Here is a 16,038-nt window from a genome sequence, read left to right as displayed (position 1 = left end):
AGAGCACAGAACTGGAAGGAAGGCGGTGCCCTGTGCGGGGCAGGATGCTGCAGCCCGGGGCCGCCGACCTCCACCCGCCCTCCAGCCCGGATGCAGAGGAGCTGAGAGGCCGCTCTGTGCAGGTGCGGATCCGTGGGCCGCAGGCCCGACCCTCAGGGTGAAGCTGAGTTCTGCTGCTGATGGGGGGCGGGGAGGCCCATCACGGCAGAGCCCAGTGGTCCCCCCACAGGAAGCTCAGAGCCCCTGTCTGGAATCAGAAGGAAAACTGGGGGGAGACGCGGCTCCTAGGCCGGCAGGGCTCCCAAAGGCCCCCCGGGGTCGACCGGGCCCCACTGCGCCCAGGCTGCAGGGCAGGGTGTGAGCGCAGGTCTGCGCTGGGAGGGGAGTGCAGCAGACACGCGTCCACCCCGGGGCGGGGCTGGGGGACCCACAACCAGGCTCCTCTGGGACCACATGGACCACACGGGCACAGTGGCCAGGGACGCGGGGAGCAGTGCTATTTGCGCCTCAGCCCAGGGCAAGGACGTGCTCATCCAGGCAGACAGGCGCCCTCGCCGTCATGGCCCAGCAGGTCACTGAGCAGAGCTGAGTCACCGGATGCCACTTTCCACATGACCTGCCTCTGCCCCGGGCCACCGGTCCCAGCTCAAACCCAGGGGAGCCATGAGGCCCATCGCCCAAGAGATCCAGGGCGCTGGCCAATCAGGAGGCAGGCCTGAGGAACCCCAAAACGCAAGAGCAGCTGGAGAGGGAGGTGTGGGTAGGGTGAAAGACACCTGCCACGGGGAACCAGGGCACCTCAGCCAGCAGAGGGCCTCGCTCAACGGGACACGTGGCTGATCACTCCTCCAGCATCACCGGGCACTTACGGAAGTCAAAGACACCTGCCACGGGGAACCAGGGCACCTCAGCCAGCAGAGGGCCTCGCTCAACGGGACACGTGGCTGATCACTCCTCCAGCATCACCGGGCACTTACGGAAGTCAGGCCCAGGTGCCGTTCCCCACTTCCCACGTTTACTGACTCATCTGAACCCCAAAGCAGGCAGCACTGAGGAGGCAAGGACCAGTATTACCCCTGTTACAGGTGAGCAGCCAAGGGCCACAGAGCCAAGTGGCCGGCCCAAGCCCCCAGCTGCGAGGCTCCGGAGCACACGCACCACAACCGCCGTCAGCGCTGGGCCTCAGGCGGCCCACCCACTTCCTCCAGTCCCCCGGGACCTGAGGCTCTCACAGCTCTGCCAGCTGCGAGGCCGCAGAGCTCACAGAAGCCAGCGCCCTGAGCTCTGCACCCCAGAGCCCGGGCCCTCTCCTTCTGTATATTTTCTTTAATTTTCTGTATATTATGACACTGTGACATCCTTAATAAAAACAAAACAAAACAAAACAAAACACCTATCTGGCTGGACAGAGACTGCTTTCTGGGGGTTGGCCAGCCCCCATCTTCTGCCTCCTGGCCACCCTGCTGCTTTCCCGTGGGGCCCTGCGTGCCGTGCCCTGGTCGCTAGGACCTGTGAGTGTAACAAACCTCTTCCTCAGCTGCCCCTTCTCCTCCATGGTCACACCCCACAGACCACCTCGTGAAAGAAAATAAACACCGCCTTCCTTCTCTCCCTGTCCCCCCTCCACACCCCTGTGGTTTTCAGGCCACACCACCCAGATTTTAAGTGTCCCCTCTGCTGGGAGGTGACATCTGCTCTTTCTGGTTGGCCATGCTCTCCGGGCAGCCAATGCTGTCTGTGGCGGCCTGGAATTTTCTACAACCCCTCAGATTTAGTACAAAGGCTCAGGGGTAACTGAGTTCTGCCTGCCGCACACTGAGACAGTCCCGCAGATCAGGACCGCAAGGGCTGACCAGGAGATCTGGATGACAGCCCATCGCAGCTCAGGACCGAGAGGAGACGGGGGCTTCTATGCTCCTGCAGCCGCGAGGCAGGACCCACTAGGCCCTGGGCCAGTGTCCTGAACCTGGCAGCATCGGAGACCCCTGGAGCGGGTGTGAAAACAAGGTTCCGCAGGTCTGGGATGGGACCCCAGGGATGCCGGTGCTGGCCAGAAAAGCCATCAAAACTGCCCGGTACACAAACCGTAAAAGAACCAGTGAACACACAGAAAGCTGTTTGATCATGTGGGTCACCAAAGGGACCTGAGTGGCCATGGCTCCAGCCCTCCCAGGCACACCCTGCCCGCCCTAACGAAGGCAAGTCCCTGCGGCACCCCCCCATGGGAAAGCACTCAGGCAGGTCACGCAGCCAGAGCTGCCATGTGCTCTGCGGAATCCATCCCAAGAAACAGCAGGAGAGTCTGACGGCCGAGAATATGGTACCCACAAACACACCACTTTGGAGGTCAGGATTACTTTGGGCTGGAGGCAAACAGAATCAGCAGGTGCAGAAAGAAGCCGTCCAGAACTTCCCTTATCTGACTAAGAACAGAAAATTCTGAAATGAGGACTGCCATGCATCCCCCCTTCCGAGGAAGTCTCATGGCCATGAGGACACCAGAGCCGGCACCACATGGACCTGCATGAACCTTCCTCCACGTACTCACCACCCCCCCAGTTTGCCCTGGGAATCCCACAGCATCACTGCTCTGGGCTAAGATGCTGCAGAGGCCCACGTTCTCACCACCGCTTTGAGTTACTCATCACTGAGGTTTCTCCCACGTGATGTGACCTGCACTCAGCAGTAATTTGTTTTTCTCTTGTTAATCTGTCTTTGTTAGTCTAACTTGCAGGGTCCTAGCCAAGAACCTAGGAGGGTAGAGGGGAGGCGGCTTCCCTCCCTACAGCTTCAACATACAAGGAATGGCAAGGAGATTCGGATAATCTCCCCAGTGAAATAAAAAAAAATCCAAAGCAATGATGCAAACAACATGACCTCATGGGAGATGCTTGATATAAGCCGTACCTGTGAAATAACTACAGCGTACAACCGCAACAGCTGTTTACAAACTGTAGACGCAAACCCAGAAAAATTATGCCAAAAACCTAGAAGCCCTGCCCTGGAGGCCAGAGTGCTCCCAACAGGGCTACAGACGCTTTTATTCTCAATGGCTCAGCTGTAAATATGCAGCTCACATACGCAGCATGAAGCTTCTCCAGAAAGTGGTGGCAGTGTGGCCACCCAGGGCAGGAGGGCCGCTCCTCTCCTCCAGGAGCAGCCCAGACGGGACGCTGGAGCCAGGAACACCACAAAGCCCCAAGTTGGGTAGGTGCAGTAGGAAAAAAGACCTCCCCCACATGATAAACACGTGAAGGAAAGGGGAGCGGGGCCTGCAACGCGCCCTTGTTCCCACCTGGTTTTGACTGAGGCAATCACGAAGATGGGAGCTTCTTTTACTTCGTTTATCTGAAATAAGGAATTACCACTGATCTGTTTAGGTGTGATGATGGCCTTGTAGGTGCGTTTATGTCTTTTTTTCTAAGAGCTCTTAAAAATACTTACTAAAGAATTCTTGAGGGAAATGCTGTTTGTTTCAAAATAACCCAGTACTGTGTGTGCTGAAAACAGAGGATGGGCACGTGGACTGTCTTTATACCAGCTTCTGCTTAGCACATCCTTAAAATTTTCCACTAATAAAAAAAACCTCTTAGAAGTGTACAGGCGAACCCGAAATCTGCTCTGGCCCATGCCTGTGAGCACGTGGAAGCTGGCCAGGCGCCCTCCCCTGAGGTCCGTCCTGCTCGCTCTCACCTCTCCTGACGGAGGCGAGGCTCCTCGCGTCCACGTCCAGCTTCTGCACCAAGGCGCCGGGGTCTATCGTGGTCCCGGCAAACACACTGGCATTCGCGAAAGCCCACTCCTGAAATGGAAACAGAGGAGACCTAAGACCTGCTCTGTGGCTTCAGAGACCCCTCGGCGAGGGCCGGACCCCCGCTTTTCCAGAGCGGGAGCCGGAGAGGAGCCCGAGGCCACCCCAGCTCAGACCCCAGAGCTCTCAAGCCACATCCTTTCTGCAGCCTCGGTTCACCACCCAGCCCTGGATCCTGGTTGCGGGACCCTCTGAGACCAGATGCAGGATCAGTAATGATTACGAATTACACCCTCAACACTCAGGAGCCCTTGTGAGAAGAACCAGGTTCCCCCCACACCTCCCACCTTCCCACTGTCCCTCCCGTCTCACAGCCACTGCTCCCTCTCAGCAATCTCCCTGTTTCCCACCCCCATTCATCCCACATCAAGATTTCCAAATCCTCCAGGTCACTCTGCCCGTCATACTGTGCTAACCCAGACCCCGCCTCCCAGGCCCGGCCAGCTCATTCGGGTCCAAGCTCCAGGACAGGGGCCTTGCAAGGGGCGCCAATAACACGGGGGCTTAGGCACAACCTCTGAGCAGACGCTGGCCAGGCAGCAAGCCGCCCTGGCCCGGGGGCAGCTTCCAGGAAGCGGCGTCATGGCAGGCTGGAGGTGGTGTGAGCTCAAGGCTGCACTGGCTCAGGAGTGGCCGGACAGAATGGCAAAGCCACTAGTCCCTGTGAAGGCGGGTCAAAGCATCAGCTCCCTGAACTATGACAGCAGCCTCCCAGCCACACACACGTATCCAGCGGTAAAGGGCAAGGATCTCTGTGGCCATGGGGGCTTAAGCACAGTCTGACCAGTAAGGGGCTTGTGCTGACCCAGGCTGCCAGGCTGAAAGATAAAGACAAGAAAAAACAGGTGCAGGGAGATGGGAGGCCGCGCACTGGCGGAGAGTGGACCCAGAGTCACACGGCAGCCCGGAGCCAGGCCAGCGAGCATGTAAACGACCAGGTGAACAGCATCAAGCCCCCACAGTGCCACCATGCACTGCCTAAGACATCCGGTTTTCAACAACAACAGAGCAGGACCTGTGCAAAGAAACTGGGAAGCGAGACCTAGGCAGCAGAAGCTGCTTCTGAGGGGCCCACGTGTTGGACTTGGCAACAGCCTCATAGCGGCCACTGTAAATATGCTCAGGACTAAAAGAGACCCTGTCTAAAGGACTACAGCAAAGTATGGTGACAACATCTCATCAAACAGAGAACATCAGTAAAGAGACAGAAATCATTTAAAAATAAAATTCTTAAATATGCTATAAGGACATACTGCACAACACAGGAAATATTGCCAATGTTTTATAGTAACTATAAATGGAATATAACCTTTAAAAATTGTGAATCACTATGCTGTACACCTGTAACTTATATAACTGTATGTCAACTATATCTCAATTTTTTAAAAACAGAAAAAAATAAATAAAATTACAGCAATCAATTCAGTGTGGCATTGGCGTAAGGATATATAAACAGATCAACAGAACATATTAGAGTCCATAAATAGACCCACACATATACGGTCAATTGATTTTTGACAAAAGCTCCAAGATAGTTTAATGGAGAACTCCAATAAATTATGTGGAAACAAAATGATATTTATATGGGGAAAAAAAGGAGTCTCAACCCCTACTGCATACCATAACAAAATATATATATGTTTTTTATAATATATATTTTTATAATATATATAAGTAAATAAAATTCTGGAGTAAAAAAGTACGTTAATCAAAACGAAGAATTTCACTACAGAGATTCAAAAGTAAATCTAAGCTGGCAGAGGAAAAAAATCAGTGAATATGAAGAAAGATCAATAGAAATTGTACCATATGAAGAAAAGACGGAAAAAGAACAGAGCTTCACAGAAAAAAATGAATAGAAATAACCTTACACAACAGCCTTGCAGAAAAACAAATAGAGCCTCAGAGCACCATTCAGCATGCCAACCTATGTACATGTAACGGAAGTACCAGAAGAAGAGAGACAGAACAGGGTAGAAAAAGTATTCAAAGAAATTATGTCTGAACGCTTGCCAAAGTTGATGGAAAACCCTAACCTATACATCCAAACTCAATGAACTCCAAGTAGGATAAACAAACTCCAAACAGAACAAGCACAGAGATCTACACCAAGACACATCATAGTCAAAACGTTTAAAGGCAAAGAGAAAATCTTGAAAGCAGCAAAAAATGACTCATCACATACAAGGGAACCCCAATAAGATTAACAGCTGACCTCTCATGAGAAACAATGGAGGCCAGAAGGCAGTGAGATAACATAAAAGTGGCGAAAGACTATAGTCAACCAAGAATCTTATATCCAGCAAAACTATCCTTCAAAGATGAAGGTAAAATAAACACAGTCCCAGATAAACTAAAGCTGAGAGAATCTGTTGCTAGTAGACCTGCCTTATAAGAAATATTAATAAAGTTTTTTAGGCTAAAAGCAAATGATACCAGACAGTAATTCAAATCCACAAAAACAAAACAAGAGGCCTGGAAAAGGTAAACATGTAACTAGCTATGAAAGGATAATTGTAACAACTTACAGTTGGGTTGTAACATATTTGGACACAACTTGCATACATAACAATAACAGCACAACAAGGGGATAAGACGAAATGGAGTTAAACAGTACTGAAGATTCCATCTTTCACTTGAATTAAGATGTAAATACTGATGTACATCATGGGCCCTATGTCAACCAGCAAAGGACATCCACTGACAAAAAGTCTCTCCATGACCAAACTCTGCTCAGACTCCCCTGAGCTTTTCAACTAAACCTTGACTTTTCACAACACCAAAAGCACAAACAACAACAAGAGAAAACAAGATAAACTGGACCGCATCAAAATTAAAAACTGTGCTTCCAAGGACAATATCAAGAAAGTAAAAAGACAACCCACAGAAGTGAAAAAAATATTTGCAAACCATATATATCTGATAAGGGTTTACTATCCAGAATATATAAAGAACTCTGACAATTCAACAAAAAGATAATCAACATAATTTTTAAATGGGCAAAGGACTTGAATAGACATTTCTCCAAAGATACACAATCAACAAGCCCATGAAAAAAATCCTCAACATTATTCATTAGCCCTTAGGGAAATGCAAATCAAAACAATGAAATACCACCTCACATCCAGTAGGATGGCTATAATCAAAAAGACAGACGATAACAAGTGCTGGTGAGGATGTGGAGAAATTGGAACCCTCATTTATTGCTGGTGGGACTCTAAAATGGCACAGCCATTGTGGAAAGTAATCTGGCAATTCCTCAAAAAGTTCAACATAGAGTTCCATACATCCTAGCAATTCCACTCCATGCATCCACAGAAAAATTTGTACACAGCAGTATTATCATGATGGCCAAAATTTGGAACAACCTAACTATCCAACTTATGAATGGATAAATAAAATGTGACATGGTCTGGTATACCCATACAATGGAATATTTTTCAGCCATAAAAAGAATAAAGACAACAAAGAAAAGGATGCTACAAAAATAGTACTATAAGGATGAACTGCAAAAGCATGCCCAGTGAAAGAACCCTGACACAAAAGGCCACGTATCGTGTAATTCCATTTGTATGAAACATCCAGAAGAGGCATATATATACAGAAAGCAGATTCATGGTTGCCAGAATGACTGAATGACTGATAATAAGTATGGGGTTTCCTTTTAGGGCGATGAAAATGTTCTGAAATCTGTAGTGATGATTGTGCAAATCTGTGAATATACTAAAAAAAAAAAAAAAAAAGCATTAAATTGTACACTTTAAATGGGTGAATTTTATGACATGAATTCTACCCCAATAAAGTTTTTATGAAAACCAGGGCACTGATGCCAGACCCTGGTTTCAAACATCGGCTCCTCCATCAGCAGCTGAATGTCCTTGGTAATTAATTTAAACTCTCAGTTTTTTCCTCATTTCAGCAAAATGAGGGTTGGGGCTGTTATGAAGAAGTAAAGTGCCTGGCACACAGCAAGTGCTTAACAAACATGGCTGTTCTCTTTAGCATTACTGATCCAAAGCCACAGTCCCCACAAGCCAGCAAGATTTTGTCCACTGTCCGGGTGCTAGCCCTTTGGTTACAAACACCAGTAAATGCTTCCAGGAAGCTCCAGGGTCAGCACCTGGATAAACAAAACATGGTCTAACCAAACAGTGGAACATTGTTCCACCACAAAAAGGAATGAAGCATTGATACACATCATACAACCTGCATGAGCGCTGAAAACGCTATGCTAAGTCCAAGAAGCCAAACGCAAAGGCCACAGCCTACACGCAAAGGCCACGGCTCCATCCATAGGAAATGTGCCGAACAGCGGCAGAAAGATCAGTGGCTGCTTAGGGCTAGGTAAGATGGGGGGATGGGGGGTACTGCTACAGGGTACAGGGTCTCTTCAGTTTGCTCTTCGTTTTCTTCGTTAATCCTGGAAATTCCCTTTCCTTTCCTCGGAGCACAGCTACGATGCACAGAAATTTTTGCCATTTTCGCGCAGCATTTCTACACGTGGGGTTGGGAGGTTCCTGGTCCTCCCTCGCAGAACTCCAAACGCGGAGCAAGTCAACGCCTCCCAGGCCGTCGCGCACGTGAGCAGCCGAGCCTCGGGGTCCACGGAGGCCACGACACTTCGCGGACTAGGAAGGCCCGCAGGCCGCGCGGTAAACTCCGCCGAGGCCCAGGGCGGTCCCGGGGTCGCGGGGACCCTTCGGGGGCGACAGGGGGGCGCCCACAAAGCACGCGGGGCCGGAGCCGGCCCGGGACCCCTGAGGCCGCAAAGTGTGGCGCCCCGACCCGCAGCCCTTCCCCACGCCTACGGCCCGCGGTGTCCCCAGCTTACCTTCCCCCCGACTCCGCCAGCCGAGGCCTGCAGAGAGGCCGCCTCCCGGGCGGGGGGCGCGGGGCCGAGCGCGGCCTCCCCCGTGGGCCTCACGGCAGCCTTGTGCACCCGGGACCGCAAGCCCCTCACTTTCCCCATGTCCGCGGCGGAGACCCACAACCGGCCGGAAGCCGAGGAGCACAAGCGGTACAGGCTGCCGGAAGCTGCTCCGCCGCCTGGCGGCCCGGCGGAAACAAGAGCCGCTGTGGCTGGAATCCGCGATCCTTCCCGCGCAGACCGCGAGGCGCCAGAGAGGAGTGGGGCGGGGCCGCAGAGGGGGCGGGGCTGCGGTGGGGGGGCGGGGCCTCGCTCCTCGTCCCGCCTTTGGCTCCGCCCCGCCTCCCGGGGCAGGTGTGGCTAATTGCTGGAATCACGCAGCCTCCCTGTGATCTGGAGAATGATGGCTACAGCGCTGGAGGGGATCAAGTTTGTTGAAATACACGAGTGTGTTTGCTTGTGCCTGTCAAAAACGCCCTGCGGGGAGGAAGAGAATCGGAGGACTGGGGAACCCCTAAAGGAAACCCCATACTTATTAAAACACCTCAGAGGCATCAGGCCAGGATTTATAGGGGCGACTTCACAGAACGGATCTGGGCTGGAGCCAGAGGAAATGTCCCTGGAAGAAACCCCAGAAGCCAGCTCTCAGGCTCGGCACCCCGACTCTGTCAGTGGCCCTGCTATCACCACCGCCTGCCCAGGGCCAGGTTGGGTGTCTGACCAGCGCCTGCCAGACCAGCTTCCTTTGGCTAGAAACTGTTTCCTGGCTGTGACCCAGAGTAGTGGAACTTCTGGGGAGGCTTTCTGGAGCACGGACAAGGCCAAGCCCACCACCCACTCGTGTCCCCACTCGTCTGGTGGCACCTACAACTTCTTTAAGGGGTGTCACGAGTCATTCTCTGGTTCCGCCAGACCTAAGGAGAACACAGAGGTAATGACTGCCGGGTACACGTGCTGCCAGGGTGCATGCAGACACAGCTCTAACTCAGCTGGCATCCAGGGACGACCTCCTGGAAGCAGGCGCAGAGGCACTAGGCAGCATTCCAGAAGCAGCTCTGTTCTGTCGGCTCCAGCATCACTGGGCCTGATCTTCGACACGCTTGCATACTCCGCATCCAGCTAGCCTCACTTCCTGAGCCGTCTGCGGCAGGGAGGCCTGGGCTTGCCTCCTGACCTGGGGGCCTGCTCCCTTGCCTGACCCCCAGTGAGCTGGCCCCTGGCCAGCTCCAAAGGCCTGCAGGGAAGCCACCATTTCAGGGTTTGCTTTTTGCCTTTTCTGTACAGCCCATGCTTTCTCAATAGAAGGAAAAGAATGTCCAACTGCTGCAAAATGGATCTGTTATGAGTTTTTTAAATCCCGGGGCCCGTTCCCTCTCTTTCCCTTCATCCCCCTGCATGACCAGGCCACACCCTGCTACCCTGACACTTTCATCTGCAGCCCCGACCTCTCTCTGGGTCTCCACCTGAAATTGAGGGAATCTTAAAGTGGAATTCTTGGTTCCCATCCCAACCTGCCCCCACTACCCGGGCAGTATATTCCTCTCCAGAAGAAATGGCACGGGCGCTCACACAGCCTCCCAAGCCCCAAACCGAGCTGTCACCTTGGCTAGCGTCCCCTCTCCCTGTCACATCCAACCCAAGAGCCCCCTTATCACTCCCTCCAAATTCCACCCCCACCTGGGCTCCTGCCCTGGCCTCCTCACTGGAGGCCCCTACCTCCCCAGAGGGGCCACGGCCATGATCGCCCTGGAAAGGCTACCCCTGGCTTTGGCCTCCAGGGGAGGACCCCTCCCTCAGCCGCTCTGTCCTTCCCAGCGCTCAGCCGTGTCTCCTCTGTCCCATGTGCCGTCCGCCTCCCTGCGGGACCTCGCGGCCTTGGTGGTCTCTGGACAGGCCACGCCCCCCGTGCTGGAGGCGCGAGTTAATTCTTCTGTCGCGCGAGGGCGCCCGCGGCCCGCGTGGGTTTCTCTGGAGGAGCTGGGGCGCCGCGGGCGCAGGCGCGGGCGTGCTGGGGATGCCAGCGCCGGCCCTTCCCCGGACCCCGAGCGCCTTCAGCCTCCGCAGGGCGCGGACCTCCTCGCGGGTCCGGGGGTCCCACGAAGTCGTGGAAGGATGGCTTCCGGGAGAGCCTCGGGGCAAACACCCCGCCGCTCATCCCGGTCCACCCGGTGCTTCGGGGCCCTCCGCAAGGACTTCCTGGTGACGCCCCAGCTCTCTGCTCTCGGGTTTCCCAAACCCCACCAGGCTGCGCGTTAGAGCGGACGGCAACCTGCGAACAGCGGGGCTGCTGACCCCCGGCTCTGAGCCGCTGCTCCTCCCAGCGCCCGCGGCTCCTTGCGGCGTGGGCGCCGCCCTGGCCAGTGGCCGGGCTGGGACGTGGAGCCCCGGGGGCCACTGCATCCCAGCCCTGACTAACCCTGGGCCAATGCCCTGACCCCACGCGTCTCCATGTGCCCCCTGTCAGGACTTCCTTCCTGGGGTGCTCCTGGGGCTGCACCAGCCTCCCGCGTACAGCGCCCAGCCCCGTGAACCCGGCTCCGGATAAGCCTTCCTTAGCCCTCCTCAGCCCCGGGAAGGCGTCCTATCGGCCCCCTCCCTGGCCACACTCCTCTCCCCTCAGCCCCTGCCGGGCCTGAGTCTAGGTCTCGGGAGCCCCCGGGCCTCTCCCCGGAGAGGAGGCCCGGTTCACGCGCCCCCAGCGAGGTGGCCAGGCTTGGAGGTGACTTGGGCAAGGTAGGAGCCTCAGTTTCCCCGTCTCTACACTGGGTTGCCGCAGAGGTTCTTTGAGGACTGACAGGTAAAGCGCCGGGAAGCCCCTGCGGGCAGCCGGTGTTTAGATGCCAGTGGCAGCAGGTCGGTAGGGAAGCAAACCCGACAGAGTCCGGCGGCTCAGGGGCCGGCCGGCGGGGTGTCAGCGTCAGCACCAGGCAGGGTGCCCCGCGGCAGGCAGAGGTTCGGCGCGCGGGCCTTGGGGCGTGTGAGCCGGGCAGGGGCAAAGAAAGGTCCTCAATGTGAGGACCTTCCTGCCGCGTCCTGCTGCCCCGGGGCGATGGGGAGGGGAGGCGGCTCCCCTCCCTCTGCGCTTCTGCGGGCGCGTCCCGAGGACCCCTAAGGAAGTGGCTCCGGGAAGGAGGCGCCAGACTCCAGGGCGTGAGGCTGGGACCTGCCCCAGCCTCGCGGTCGAGTGGGCTCCGTCCACCGGCTACGGACTGGGGAGACTGAGGCTGGCGTTGGGGTTAAAAATGATCGGTTTGGGTCTCTGCGGGGCCGTTTGTCGTCTGAGCATCCCCCAAACAGGAGGAGTTTCTGGGAATCGGGCACGCGTGCCTCCCGCTTGGCTCTGGGACAGCGCGGCCCGGGCCCAACCTGTGCGCCTCTGCGCGCGGCGACCACGGGGTTAGCGGGTCCCGCCCGTCTGCGCCCAGCAATGCGACAGGAAGGTCTGGTGCAAACTATTTGGGGTTGTGCAGTCGCTGCACTGGGAAACTCTTGGGGTAAAATAATGCGTCCTCAATGTGGTCGCGGGGGCGGGGGTGGGGGTGGGGGGGTGATCGGGAGGAAGTGGTGAGGGAGGGGCGAGAGGATGAGGCCGGGCAGGAGGTTACCCAGCTCGTGATTTCCACTTGACTCCGCAGGCTAAGAGACGCGGTGGCCCTGGCCCGTGGCCCTCCGGGGAGCCCCGCAGCCTGGCGCCCTCCTTCCAGCTCTGCTCCTTTTCCTCCTTTTAACCCTCCCCCATCTAGAGAGAGAGCCCGCTGATAGGGGTGGGTCCCTAGGTTTTTGGTTTGTGGTCTCATTAACCTGATTTATAGTAACATCCTTTTCTGATTACAAAATTAATACGTGACTATCATAGACAATTTGGAAAATACAGAAATCTAGCTCTGAAGTTAAAATCCCTTTAATCCCGTTGCCCAGAGATGTCACCGCAGTGCACAGTGTCCGCGCCCCTCGAGCCTCTTTTTTCCCTCTCTGGGTGGTGCAGCCTTTGTAACTAGGAAGCTTGATCGTTGCTAAAGTGTGAAAAGGATTAGGTCTCCCTGACACCCACCCAGCACACAGTGCAGGGTCAGCCGGCTTGCAGCTCAGCTCTGACAGCCCGGCCCCACCTCCTACCCATGTGACCTTCAATGGGTCGCTCCCTGCTGGACGGTGCCACACCCAGATTAGGGCACATGTTCCTCCCCAGCGCCACCTCGGCTTCACCCCAAGCTTAGCCAGCCTCTGGGTGCCATGCCCTCCCCTCCTAACCCCCTGCCCTGCCCGCTTCAGCAGCCTTGCTGGGCTGGCCTGGCACTTGGCCCTGACCCCTGCTCCACCTCCGTGTTTCCAGGCTCTGCTGAGCGCTTCCTGTACTTCATCTCAGCATCCTGAGAGGCAGACCCCCGCCCTCATTTTACAGATAGAAAAAGGCGCCTTCCAGGAACTGGCCTAACGCCTTGCAGCCACCTGCCCGGCTTGCGCCTGGCCTGCACCCCAGCTCTCCCGAGCTCAGCCACTGCCCACCTGCCCTCCTCCTTTGTGCGGCAGCAGCAAGGCTGACCCATGGGGCCTGCGCCGGAGACGAGCTGCTAGTTCTTGGAGAAAAACAACACAACCTAGGTGGGAGAAGGAAGACAGAAGAATGTCCCCCGAACCGCAGGGGCTTCCCCGGTGAAGGAGGGCGAGACCTTTCTGGAGAGGTCCCTCTGGGCTGAGAGGCTGACTCTGGGCTGGGACCCAGAACCAGACGGGAGGGAGGAAGAAGGAGGAGGAGAGCAGGTGTGCAGAGGGGGCCCCTGGCCCCAGCCGGGTTGCCTGCAAGAGTGCCAGGGGCCCAGGTGGGTCAGGCACTGCAACACCCACCTTCGGGGGTTCAGTGGGAACTGGGGAGCCAGTGAGGTGCTTCAGTGGAGGAGGAGGAGTCGTGAAATGACAGGAAAGGCCAAGAGAGAAAGTTTCTAAGACAGAAATGACCTCTGGGGTCTGCTTCAGCGCTGGGTGGTCTTGGGCTCTGTTCCAGCCTCTGACGTCCTCCTCTCCTTCCTCCCCAGTGCCTAGTGCCTTCCCATGCAGGCCAGTGTGGCGCGGGACTCAGGGTCCCATCTGGGCTCGTCCCCCCACTGATGATCTGCCACCAGAGTGTGTTAAACGGACACCGGGGCCCTCCCCGAGCTCCGATCCAGTGGGCTGGACGTGGACCAGTGGATCTGCGTTCCCAAGAAGCGCCCAGGTGCTCCCTCCGCCCGCCCCCATCGCCACTGTCCTCACTCCCGGAGAACTCCAACCCACAGGCTGGCCCTCCGTCTGTGTTTAAATGCAATTGCTTATTGAAGGCAGGATGGGCTGGGGCTGTCACAGCACAGGTCACACAGCCAGCCAAGCTGTGCTATCTGCTCTTCCCAGGAAAGCTTGCCCCTCCCCGTCCCCAGCAGACCCATCACACTTCCTCTGTGCCAGGCGCTGTCCTGTGTCCGTGTGGCTCATAACCCCACACCTGGTGACAGAGCGCCGTGGTCATCATTCTCATTGGTGGACGAGGGCACTGGCGGCAAGTCTGAGGCCACACACCCAGGCCTTTGCCCTTCACCTCTACACGACCGATGTGACACATTGCGTGTAAAGTGCCACCCTGGGGCCAGAGGAAGGGACAGCTCCTTACCACTGAGGGACACAGCGGGGATGAGGGGTCCACGGGCCAACAGCGTTTAGGTGGGACCCTTCAGGGTGGGGAATGTGTGGGTGGGCAGGGAGGGCTTCAGGGCCAAGCATGCGGGTAGGACAACACAGGCAAACTCAGGGATGAGGCAGGTAATTAGGTTTAGCTGAAGCTTGGGGTCCCCAGTGGGGAGGATCACAAAAGCTTGTGGGCTTTTGTGGACCTTCCCAGGGATCCTGGCAAGGGGGCGAGTGAGAAGGAGTTTCTCAGACATTCCTCTGAAATCTCACCGTGCCTAAAACCCACCATCTCCTGGGGGTGGGCAGGGGCCGGTGCTCCCACCCCCCACCCCCCAGGAAGGGCTCAGATGCCACGCTTTCCTCTGCATCCTTCTTACTTCATCCTCTCAACTTGGGGAAGCCAGGCTCGAATTTGCACCGCATTTCTGGGAGGGAACGGGGAGAGAATCTGGTTCCTCTCTATTACATGGAAAGAGACCAATGCAGAAAAGATAGATTGTTCCCCCAGGTTCAAAAGTTAGAAGGTAGAAGCAGAAAACTTAAAGGGAAGAAATTTCTCTGTAAATACAGATATAGACCCTCCCCTAAAAAAAAAAAAAAAAGTCTGTAATTTTATCAAAAGCTCCATGAGCGCTGGGACCGCATCTCATTTTTCTTTTTATGATTTACATCTTTGCATTTATTGGGCACCTGCTGTGTGCCAGGCCCATTGCAGGATCCTTTCACGTGTCCTCATTTATCCTCCCAACTGGGCAGGGGAGCAGACTGTGGGAAACTAAGGCCCAGAGGAAAAACAAGGCCAAGGGTCCTGAGTTGCCACCATTACTAGTGGGCCCAGCTGTTAGACCTCAAGCGCAAGTGCTATCTCTAGTCTCAGACTCCACTCCCCCCAGCCAGGCCCCTGGGGCAAGAGGAGCTTAGACAGCACCTCTGGGAACTGGGCCACTCAATCCGGGGTTGGAAGGTGCCAACTTGTTTTGACAAAGGCAGCCCAGACTTCCTGTGGATGTGCATCCTCAAGTGGCATTGGTGGAAAACACAAATTGAACAGGAAATGGCAATATGACAAGTACCAGGAAGGAGAGGAATGACCCTGGGGACTGGGTTAGGATTAGATGTCCAGCCCCCCGTGCCCCCAACCCCCCCCCCCGACCCCGCGATGGGTGCCCCACAGATCAGCCTGGCCTTTGTGGTGAAGGGAGGGGTCTGAGAAGGCGTTAGATCTTCCTGTTCCGGTAGAGGAAGGTGTTAGCTCCTCACACCCCCGCCCATTCCTCACCTCTCCGTAGAGCTGTTATCACAGTTTTATTTTTAATCTGGGCTCAGTGCTTTCCTTATTCTAACTGTGTAAATGTATTCTGCTGAGCCAAGTGGACGTACTGTAATTACATTTTCTTCTTGGTACAATTTTCTGGTTTTCCTCCAGAGTTGGTGATTGCTTAACTTTTTTGCTGGCTCAGTCTCCTTTAAACTTAGAGCCCACTCTTCCTCCCTCCAACAGGGACTCTTCTCAGTGTGACCGTCCACGCTGTCAAGCCTATCAGTTCATCTCTATGCTTTGATGAGAGTCGGGCAACCCCTGCTCAGGCCCCAGCCCCCACCCCAGCCTCCCTGGTGTGCTCAGACACCTTCCTTCCAGGTATGTCAGGGAAATAGGAATGCCACCTCTTCAGCTTCCTCCCACAAACAGAGAAAGCTGCAA

General features: G+C 55.4%; 1 protein-coding gene across 2 annotated transcripts in view; it reads right to left on the bottom strand.

Annotated features, from left to right (window-relative positions):
- SLX9 (SLX9 ribosome biogenesis factor) overlaps window positions 1–8,841 on the bottom strand; it is a 29,765-nt gene extending 20,924 nt beyond the window's left edge. The window contains exons 1-2 of one of the 2 annotated variants that reach the window (XM_068547201.1): window positions 8,643–8,841; window positions 3,694–3,802 (exon numbers count right to left, since the gene is read on the bottom strand). In XM_068547201.1, the coding sequence (XP_068403302.1) occupies window positions 3,694–3,802; window positions 8,643–8,780 (247 nt within the window). In that variant the 5' untranslated portion in view covers window positions 8,781–8,841. The remainder of the gene's footprint in view (window positions 1–3,693; window positions 3,803–8,642) is intronic. The other variant, XM_068547202.1, reaches the window with a different exon arrangement.
- Between the last annotated feature and the right edge of the window lie 7,197 nt (window positions 8,842–16,038).

The sequence above is a fragment of the Eschrichtius robustus genome, chromosome 6, assembly GCF_028021215.1.
Source record: "Eschrichtius robustus isolate mEscRob2 chromosome 6, mEscRob2.pri, whole genome shotgun sequence".
In the NCBI taxonomy this organism is placed as follows: Eukaryota; Metazoa; Chordata; class Mammalia; order Artiodactyla; family Eschrichtiidae; genus Eschrichtius; species Eschrichtius robustus.
The sequence above is the reverse complement of the archived record's forward strand: the minus strand, read 5'-3'. Positions and strand labels throughout refer to the sequence as shown.